Source organism: Plecotus auritus (genome assembly GCF_963455305.1).
Source record: "Plecotus auritus genome assembly, chromosome: 9".
In the NCBI taxonomy this organism is placed as follows: domain Eukaryota; kingdom Metazoa; phylum Chordata; class Mammalia; order Chiroptera; family Vespertilionidae; genus Plecotus; species Plecotus auritus.
In genome coordinates this window covers 126,332,589-126,343,974 of record NC_137783.1, presented here as the reverse complement: position 1 = coordinate 126,343,974, position 11,386 = coordinate 126,332,589, and the positions used below count along the sequence as shown (strand labels likewise).

Genomic DNA, 11,386 nt, shown 5'->3' with positions numbered 1-11,386 from the left:
TTTTTGGGGGGGAGGGAGGATATTAGTTCCTTGAGTGATGCAGATCTTCAAAATGTTGATTCATTTTATCATGCAGGATAAAAAAATCACTACTGTTATTACTGCTGACCAGGTTTAGAGCACACTACCACAAAATACAGCAACTTAGCATACTGGATATTTCAAGCTCAAGGAATGTGAGGAATGAAAGATGAACTTTCCTTTTTCTGTTTTGTTACCTCTTATGACCTATTGCTTCCCTGTAAACAGGTGAACCCAGTGTTCAACAGCCACCATGAGAACATATATTTGATCAGTCTTTATGATTTCTTTCACCTTCAGGAAGGACTTTTGACCTTCCCCTGAAGCCACTCATAAAACCCTTGCGCGAGAGGTGCTCTCCCTACACCAGCAGGAAAGGAGTATCTCTGAAAATGAAGGGACAGAGAGGAATCTGAACGATCGGACCTTGCGAAGTTTGCCCCTATTTACTATACTGACCTCACCTTTGTCCTGTCACATCTTACCATGACTTGGCACTCTTCAGCAAACCTGGCATAAAAAGTCAGGTTCAACTGTTTCTTCAGGTGTTTATTTCCTTCTGAAGGCTCCCGTGTCATGTAAAACTTATATTAAAAGAACTTAGTATTGAGAGAACTTAAAAGGATAGAAAAAAATATTTTTCCTTTCTTGTATGACTAATCTCAGTCTTTTTAAAAATCAGCAAACTCATAGTGGTGGATACATGTTTTCCAAAATTCTAATTTGAAAACTTGAATCTTATTAGCGAAAAATTCTATCGTTTTATTTGAACAAGCTTACTCTTGTCTTTTGCAGGACAATGTCTATCACCAATTGGATCAGAATTACTTGCCCTATGCATCAAACATAAATTCCTTAAGCAATAAATGACAGCTCCATGACTTATTTGTGTTCCTGGCAATCGGGGCTGCTTTGGACCACTTGTGCAATGCTGCACACCTGCAGAGTTCTGTTTGCTTGGAACACTCCTTCCAAAATGCTCTGTTCAGAAAATACTGCTCTACTCAATAGAGATGACTGCTATACTTGAATGAACTCCACATATTACAACATTATAATGTCAATGTTCACAAAGGAAAATAGGAAAAAAATGTATTTTCTTAATGGAAATAAAAGAGAATTCTTGGGACACAGTAATTTGCTATCTATAAACGCCCATCTGTCACAGCATGAAAGGACATTATGTTACCTCTGTCAAGGGTGACAAAGTACTTATTTTTCACAGCAGTTCAATGGCAGAAATTCCAAATGAAGAACTAATATTTGGACTCTGAAATTTTCATAAAATGTTTAGGTACACAAACTATGGTTGGGCTAGTTATAATTAGGAGAAAACAATCAAGAGCCACTGGGTAAAAATCCCATGACAATTAAACAAGAGTTTTGAAAAGTAATCATTTTCTGATAAAACTTTTTAAGTAGCAGAAAACAATGGTTATATATATATATACAAGAAAAAAAAAACAAAATAAAAAATTAGATAGTTTTTGGTTACTTTAACAATCTATTAAACTTCTTACAGGCTTCCTTATTTTTGTTTTATCACCCTACCCCACTCAACTTTGTTCATGAAGCCATTCCAAACAAAATTGCAAGTACTTTGAGCTGTACTATCTGCACCATACATTTCCAGTAATGGTCTGAATACAAATTCACGGTGAAAACAAGCTGGCTGATTTAACCCAGTAAAAATAAAAATCACGCTCATGAAGAATAACTTTAGAGACTGTGGTCTGAAACATCATCGTCTGAAAAGTTATAAGTCTAGTTCCCTAATAAAGACCAAAAGACAATTTCTTTTCAATACAATTTTTGCTACATTAAATATTAATTTCTGTTGTAATCTTCCCACCCACTCATGTATTAGGGTAGTTTTTAATGAGGTTGACAATTTTCCAACTGAACTAATGTAAATGTCATATATTCTTTGGAGGGGTTCTTGACTATGATGATGATGACACTATCACTTCCATGGACTGTTTCCAATGTGTCAACTACTGATCTAAGTAGTTAAAATGCATTAACTCATGAATTGGCACATTCATGGAGGGAGAGAGAGGTTAGGAATGTGACTAAGATCACATAACAAGTAAGACCTGGAGCCAAGGCTTCAACCTACACACTGGCTCCAGAGCTCATACTTCTCACCACTATGGCCTTGCCTGTTTTGTTTGGAAACAAACAAACAAACAAAACAAAATACCAGTGATTGAACTGAGAAGAAGCATGTGACCCACCTCTTTAAAAATCCCTATTTTCTTAAAAACAATTCCATTAAGACTTATCAACATCAAAAAAACCCCAAACAATCCAATTTAGAAATGGCTGACATATGAACAGATGCTCAACATCACTAATCATCAGAGAAATGCAAATCAAAAATACAATGAGATATCACCTCACATCTGTCAGAATGGCTATTAAAAAGTCAACAAATAATAAGTGTTGGTGAGGATGTGGAGAAAAAGGAATCATCCTGCACTGTTGTATAGAAAACAGTATGGAGATCCCTCAAAATATTAAAAACGGAACTACCATAGAACCCAGAAATTCCACTTCTGAGTATTTATATGAAGAAAAGTAAAACACTAATTTGAAAAGATGTATGCACCCCTATGTTCATTGCAGTATTATTTACAACTAGAGGCCTGGTGCATGATATTCGTGCGCTGGGGATGGGGGTGTCCCTCAACCTGGCCTGCACCCTCTCGTAGTCCAGGACGCCTTAGGGGATGTCCGCCCATCAGCAGGCAGGTAGATATCCCTCTTGCAGTCCGGGATCCCTCGCTCCCTACCACCCACCTGCAGCAGAGGTGGGAGAGGCTCCCGCCACTGCCACTGTGCTCGCCAGCTGTGAGCCCAGCTTCTGGCTAAGCGGTGCTCCCCCTGTGGGAGCACATTGACCACCAGGGGACAGCTCCTGCATTGAGTGTCTGCCCCCTGGTGGTCAGTGCACATCATAGCGACCAGTCGTTCCGCTATTCAGTTGATTTGCATATTAGGGTTTTATTATATAGCATAGCCAATTATGGAAGCAACCTAGGTATTCATCAATAAATGAATGGATAAAGAAGATCTGGTAGGAGGATCCAAGATGGCGGCGTAGGTAAACACCTAAACCGCTGCCTCGCACAACAATTTCAAAACTACAACTAAAAGACAAAACGTCTATCACCCAGAACCACAGGAAAGCTGGCTAAGTGGAAGTTCTACAACTAGAAGGAAAGAGAAAAAAGCATCGAGACGTGCACAAGCACTGAAAAGCTGAGGTACAGAGGCGCGCGATCCGGGCTGGCGGCAGACGTTGCTTTTTTCAACCCGAAGGGAGACAAGCCCCCAATTACTCTGAAATCCAGTTTCTGGGGAGACGTGGGGGAACCAAACTCCTACGGGGAGAAGCTGGACTGTCTGCCATCAGGTTGGAAAGTGAGGGTGGCTTGCTTACAGAGCTGCGCGCAGAAATAATTGTTTACTGCGCTGGGGCGTGGGATGCGGGGACGTGGTCAGAGATGCAGAGCCAGCTAACTGGCAGCCATCGCTGTTTGCCACGCCCTAGCCTAGTGATGCCCTGAGACCACGCCCCGTACAACCTACAAACCCACCCAGGCTCCAAGCAGCAGCTTTAGCATATGAATGGCCTGCCCTATCGCAGCTTAACATAGCAAACTTGCAGCCCAGATCAGACAGCTCCAAAACCTCCAAACCCCAAGCAAAGAGGAGAAAACTGTATTTCTCACTGCAGCTCCTGCTGGGTGGCCTCAGACAGTAGCTGACCTGCACCCCATTGGAGATCCAGAAGCCAGTGTACCTAGTGGTCAGTATGAGACACCAGATTTCAACTCCTCACATCTATAAGTGACACATTCAAGAGGCAGACTCAGTGAGCACCAAAGCCCCACTGAAACAAGAACTGCACCATAAGCGTGTCTCCAGCGCAGCAGTTCTTCCATTATAGACACAGCGGGTCCTCACAGCCAATTGGCCTGGAGGTCAATTCCTCCCAGTGTACCAACAGCAATCAAGGCTTAACTACACCAAGACTTTGCACTCAGCCCACAAAGGGGTGTATCAAGAGCGTCCACCTCAGGTGATTGAGGAGGATGAGCTACTGGCCCCTATAGGTCACCTACCACACAAAGCCACTCCATCAACACAGGGAAGCAGCCAAAATGCGGAGACAAAGAAACATGTCATGAATGAAAGAAATGGAGGAAAGCAAACTACTGGATGACATAGAGTTCAGAACCACATTTATAAGGTTACTCAAGAATCTTCTAAAAACCTCTGAGGAACTTAGTGAGACCTTTAAGGATCTTAATGAGAATGCCAAAAAAATGGAAAAGGACTAGTCGGAAATTAAGCATACAGTCTAAAATAAAGAATACACAGAAACTCAACTGTAGATCAACGTACCCCAAGAATCAAACCAAAGATCTGAAATATGAGGAAACAAAAAACACCCAACCAGAAAAACAAAAAGAAAAAAGAATCCAAAAATATGAAGATAGTGTAAGGAGCCTCTGGGACAACTTTAAGCGTACCAACATACGAATTTTTGGGGTGCCAGAAGAAGAGAGAGAGCAAAATATTGAAAGAAATCATGACAGAAAACTTTCCCTACCTGGTGAAATAAATAGACTTACAAGTTCAGGAAGCACACAGAACCCCAAACAAGAGGAATCCAAAGAGGACCACACCAAGACACATCATAATTAAAATGCCAAGGGCAAAAGACAAAGAGAGAATCTTGAAAGCAGCAAGAGAAAAACGGTTAGTTACCTACAAGGGAGTACCAATATGACTGTCAGCAGATTTCTCAGCAGAAATTATGCAGGCCAGAAGGGAGTGGCAAGAAATATTTCAAAGTGATGAACAGCAAGAACTACAACCAAGATTACTCTACCCAGCAACGCTATCATTCAGAGTTGAAGGTCAGATAAAGAGCTTCACAGACAAGAAAAAGCTAATGGAGTTCATCACCACCAAACCAGGATTACATGAAATGCTGAAGGGTATTCTTTAAGAAGAAGAAGAAGAAAAAGGTAAAGATAAAAATTATGAACAACAAAATGACATCAAATACATACCTACCAACAAGTGAATCTAAAAATCAAGTGAATAAAAAATCTGAAGAACAGAATAGACTGGTGAATATAATAGAATCAGGGACATGGAAAGGGAGTGGACTGACAATTCTCAGGGAGAAGGGGGTGTAAGGGGTGCAGGAAGAGATTGGACAAAAATCTTACACCTATGGATGAAGACAGTGGCGGGGGGTAAGGGCATGGGGTGGGGTGGGGAAATCAGGTGGAGGGGATCTATGGGGGGAAAAAAAGAGGAACACCTGTAATAATCTGAACAATAAAGATTTATTAAAAAAAAAAGATGTGGTATATACACACAATGAAATATTACTCAGAAATACAAAAGACTGAAATCTTACCATTTTTGACAACATGGATGGACCTAGAGGGTATTATGGTAAATGAAATAAGTCAGCTAGAGAAAGATAAACACCATGTGATTTCATTTATATATGGAATCTAAAACAAAACCAAACCAGACTCATAGATACAGAGAACTGATGGTTGCCAGAGGGGAGGGAGCAGGAAGAATGGGTGAAAATGATGAAGGCGGATGAGGTATAAACTTCCAGTTATATAAAATAAGCCACAGGAAAGTAGCATTCAACACACGGAATATAGTCAATTACACCATAACATTTTATAGTGACAGATGGCTACTAGACTTATTGTGGGGATCATTTTATAATGTTTATAATAAATGTTGCATCACTATATTGCACCTTCTGAAACTAATGTAATATTGTATGCCGAGTACACTTTAATAAAATTTTTATAATTCTGATTTTATAAAAGGCCTTAATATTTTGAAATGTCATTTTATAATGCTAATGGCTGTTGTATACATTTTATTAAATGTTTTCTATCTGCGTTTCAAACTGAGTCAACGATAAATAACACAATTGTAAAGAGTGATGATATATCAACAGTTACACATTTAACTTTGCACAAAAATCTAGTTTGATGAAGGTATTATATTAGTAAATAAGTACACATTTATTCCAAATTTTAAAAACTTTTTTGAAACCTATAATAAACATATTGAAATTAGATTTCCTGAGCAATGCTAGAAAATTAAATGGCTAAAGAATATTTGCAGAGAGAAGCTACAAAATGAAAACTACAGAACTACAAAGTAATCAACTAAGCTGTCTTCAAATATGATTTGTGTGATTCGCTTTTCCATAGTTTAATCCCTTACACTTGGTCTTGAATCTATTATATACTGATATTCTAACAAATACAATTAAAAACTACTCCTCAGAGAGGAAATCTGCAATAAAATGTGCAATACCTTGTGTGTAGTTACTAGTTTAATAAAACTTTACCTAGATAACAACTAAGTACTGTTTAAAATTTGTAATAGGAAACTTTTAAAGAATAACAAAGACCATGTCTGTTCCATATTTAGGCCAATTGATTTTCAATAAAGCTAAACTTAATGTAGGGGTCACATTTGGTTAAATCTCACCAACCAGACTTCCAAGAATGTGGCTATGTAGGTGGACCACTGAGAGTGGATTCCCTTCCATGGGTTTATTACATTGGATTCCTGCCACAATTCTACTGAGGAGACTCATTAGGAAAGGATCTAGCATCCATGTGCTCACATAAAACCTCTCCCCCTTCACCCACAATGCTCCCACCCCCACAATAAAAACGGCAGGTTAGTTGTGCTTTTGTGGCTTTTTCATTGGAGACCATAAGTTTGAGTTGAATTATTCAATGTGAGGTTCACAATGAGAGAACGTGGATCTTTCTTATTCTTCTGGACCATGATCTTTCCTTTCAAGGATTCACCTATAGAAGAAAGGCAAAAAATATGTTTAAGAATTCAAGGAAATCAGTCCTAACGGAAAAGTAATAATGTACACCAGCACTTGTTTTTATTTGTTGTTGTTGTGAGATGTTTCACTAATTTTCAAAAACTTTTAAGTTGTCAAATCCTTGAGAAAGAGCAAAACTTCGTGGTCATGTGGGGTTGGGGAGTAGTTTTATTGAACTCCTGAATACGAGTTCCTATGGTGAGTCCTGAGCACACAGAAAGATACAAGATATGATTCCTGCCCTCAAAGAGTTCACATGATGTCCAGGTAAAGAGAAATAGCTACACCAACAATTACACAACAGGTTTATGTCTAAAGTGTGCTGCGCGTGAAAATTGGGGATGGCTGAAAGGCAGTAAAGGCATGTTTCACAAGAATTAATAAAAGAATGACCTGAGGGCTAAAATCATGATTAACTTAAGGAATGCACATGGAATGGCATTTAAGGGAGAAAACACATGTTATAGAGAGCTTTCAGAAAATGACATTCTCAGGTACAGAAAACTACAGTTGAGAAAACATAAATTTATATTTTATAGAGTCATATGACAAGGCTGTTAGCCTTGAAGGTACTAACATTGTAAATGGAAAACAGAACTTACACAGGTGAAAACAGTAAACACAAAAAAAATTACATATTTGTTTTAAAGGTAAAAACTGATTCCCTAAAATCTTATACAGTATGCTACTAATTTTATTTTATTCTAAAATGGAATTATATATTACATATATGTGCTTTTCTGAGTACAAATACTTCTCATTTAAGTTTTTTTTCATTTATTTATCAAAAGCTATTTAAAAATAATAAAAGAGATTACTAAGTTGCAACTAATCACCATTCCTTGCTTTAATAAGAGTAAGATCACCCCCAGTAACAGCAGGTATAGCTTCACCATCTGGATGAACACAGGAAGAGTCCATATAAAGTGACTAAGAAATCTATATAAAACTACCCAAGGACTGAATCAATATTTTACTTTTCTTTTTTAAACTGCAAGTGCCCCAATATTAAGGGATAATGAATCTGGATGTTTTTCAATATGGTAGTGAAACAGCACAGTAAAACATAACAAAACCATCTAATAGTTATATTTACTTCAGAGTATAAAGATATCATTATTGATACATTCTATATATCCTAAAGAAAAGGTAAAGCTGACAGTTTTCCATCACTAGACATATTTTTGTGATAAAAGAAGAAAACGTATTAACTAAGAATTCGATATCCAGCAAAATCTTTTTAAAATGAAGGTAAAATAAGGCCCTTTTTCCAAAGAAGTAAAAGACAAAACTTTTTCCTAGTAGAACTGCACTACAGGAAATGTTAAAAAGAAGTTCTTCAGACAAGAGAAAAATGGTACCAAAAAGAAGCTTGGATCTACACAAAGAAATAAATAAACAATGCCCAAAATGTTAGGTAAGTGATAAATAGAAGACTTTTTCTTCCTTTTAAAAATTCTAAAAGAAGTCTATTCTGACCACTTTTAATTAGTATTCTATTGGATGCCCTAGTAAGGGCACTAAGGTGCACGAGAAGAAAAAAAGGGATATAAATTAGAGGGGGAAAAAAGACATAAAACAATCTGTATTTATAGACCACATTTCTTATATATAGAATATCTTAAAGCACTATGAAAAAAAGCTACTAGAACTGTAAGATGGTTTAGCAATGTCTTAAGATATAAGGTCAATATAAAAAATTTAGTTTTATTTCTATACATTAGCAATAAAGGATTAGAAATTGAAATAAAAAACCACCATAGCATTTACAATGGTATCATAAAAACATACAATACTTGAGATAAATGTCACAACATATGTGCAAGAATTAGACACATAAAACTATGAAACAGTACTAAAGATGATCTAAACTAAGTTGAAAGACACATTTTGCTTATGGATGAAAAACCCAATATGGTTAAAATGGCAATTCTTCCCAAAGTAATCCATACATTCAACACAATCCCAATCACAATCCTAACAGGATTTTTTGGGGGGTAGAAATTAACAAATTGATTTTAAAATGTATGTAGCAATTTAAGGATTCTAGAATAACAAAACCAATTTTGAAAAAGAACATACATCTAGATCAATGGGACAAAATAGTGCCCAGAAACAGACCCATCTATGTACACACATGGTCAATTAGCCAAGGTAATTAAATAGAAAAAGGACAGTCTATTCAAGAAATGATGGTGGAACAACCTAATACACATTTGGGAAAAGAAACAACTAATATTAAAATTAACGTAAAATATACTATAGACCTAAATTTAAAAGGCCAAATTATAAAAACTTTTAGACAAAAACATACAAAAATATCTTTGTGATATTAGGGTAGCAAAGATTTCTTAACACACAAAAGTACAAAACTTCAAAAAAAACCATTAAGACCATGAAAAGAAAAGCTGCGAATTGGAATAAATATATTAGCAACACATATATTTGACAAAGGACTTGTATCCATATATATAAAGATTCTTACAACTCAATAATAAGATGACAAACAACCCACTTAAAAATTGAGCTAAATATTTTAACTGAAACATCACAAAAAAGATATATGAATGGCCAATGAGCATGTGAAAAAAGGCTCAACATTATTAGTCCTCAGGTAAATGAAAATTAAAAGCATAATGTCACTACATATACAATAGCATTGTTTAAATTAAACGAACTGACTTTTTTGTGTGAGTGTTGGCAAGAATTTGAGCAACTGAACATACAGTGGTGGTAGATAACGTTAAATAGTACAGTCATTTTGAAAAAATTTGCCAGTTTCTTATAAAGTTAAACATTCACTTACCGTAAGACCTGATAATTCTACTCCCAGGTATTTTCCCAAGAGAAATGAAAACAAGTCTGCACAAAGACTTTTAGATGAACGTTCATAGCAACTTTATTAATAATGATCCCTAACGGAAAATAATCCAAAAGACTAGCAGCAGCGGAGTGCATAAATAAATTGGAGTACATTCATACAAAGGAATACCACTTGTCAATAAAAAGGAACCAAGAACTGATACACAGATGAAAGCATGCTGAGCAAAAGAAGCAGGAGTACATCCTGTGTAATTCCACTGATTTAAAATTCTGAAAGAATACTAATCTATATAGTATATAAAGAGGTAATATGCAAATTAACTTTATAAGACACCGGAAGGAGCAGGCCTAAGCTGTCAGTAGGACATCCCCTGAGGGCTCCCAGATTGTGAGAGGGAGCAGACTGGGCTGAAGGACCCCCCGCCCCAGTGCAAGAATTTCGTACATCGGGCCTCTAGTACTTTAATACTAGTGATGCTAATTAGTAATGTTACTATACAATAATAGAAAGCAGATCACTGGTTGCCTTGCTCTGGGTACTGGAGTTGGGGATGTCCACATAAGGGTTCAATAAGGAAACTTTTTAAAGTGGGATGGAAATATTTTATATTTTTACTAGAGGCCTGGTGCATGGCATTCATGCACTGGGGGGAGAGGGAGGGGTGTCCCTCAGCCCAGCCTGCACCCTCTTGCAGTCCTGGACCCCTTGGGGGATGTCCGCCTGCTGGCTTAGGCTCCCCGGGGACAGGGCCTAAGCCAGCAGGCAGACATCCCTCTTGCAGTCTGGGGCTCTTGCAGTCTGGGGCTCTCGCAGTCCAGGACCCCTTGCTCCTTACCGCCCACCTGCAGTGGAGGCGGGAGAGGCTTCTGCCACTGCCGCTGTGCTCGCCAGCCATGAGCTCAGCTTCTGGCTGAGCAGTGCTCCCCCTGTGGAAGCACACTGACCACCAGGGGGCAGCTCCTGTGTTGAGCATCTGCCCTTGGTGGTAAGTAAATGTCATAGTGACCGGTTGTTCCGCCATTCAGTGAATTTACATATTACCCTTTTATTATATAGGACTAGAGGCCTGGTGCACGAAAATTTGTGCAGTGGAGGGGGGTTCCTCAGCCTAGCCTGCCCCCTCTCACAGTCCGGGAGCCCTCAGGGGATGTCCTACAGACGGCTTAGTGGGGAGCAGGCCTAAGCCACAGTCTGGCCTCCCTCTGCGGGAGGCAACCAGCTGATCCGGGGAAGGCAATGCACCCATCATGCCTCTGCTGCTGCCACTGCCGGCCACCACGGCTTCCTGAGCCTCAGCCCATGCAGCCACTGTGGCTTGCCTGAGCCTTGGCCCGGCCCTCATTGCCTGAGCCTTGGCCCTTGCAGTGGCAAGCCACCATCTGTGGCCTGCCTGAGCCTTGGGCCAGCCCTGGCAGTGGTTTGCCTGAGCCTCGGGAAGCTGCTGCTGCTTTGTCTAGAAGAATGTCTGAAAGACGTCTGCCCTAATTAGCATACTACCCTTCTATTATTATAGATAAGGGTGGTGCATATATTTGTCAAAACTCATCGAACTATACAATGTAAATGTGAATTTTTATTGCATGTAAATTATAGAATAAAAATGTTTTTAAAATATGGTGCTTTAGAACTAA

At 38.5% G+C, this 11,386-nt stretch overlaps 1 protein-coding gene across 3 annotated transcripts in view; it reads right to left on the bottom strand.

Annotated features, from left to right (window-relative positions):
- Positions 1–5,371: 5,371 nt before the first annotated feature.
- PRMT3 (protein arginine methyltransferase 3) overlaps positions 5,372–11,386 on the bottom strand; it is a 93,146-nt gene continuing 87,131 nt past the window's right edge. For all 3 annotated transcript variants that reach the window (XM_080640025.1, XM_080640027.1, XM_080640026.1), the window contains one exon: positions 5,372–6,905. In XM_080640025.1, coding sequence (XP_080496151.1) covers positions 6,796–6,905 — 110 coding nt within the window. In that variant the 3' untranslated portion in view covers positions 5,372–6,795. The remainder of the gene's footprint in view (positions 6,906–11,386) is intronic.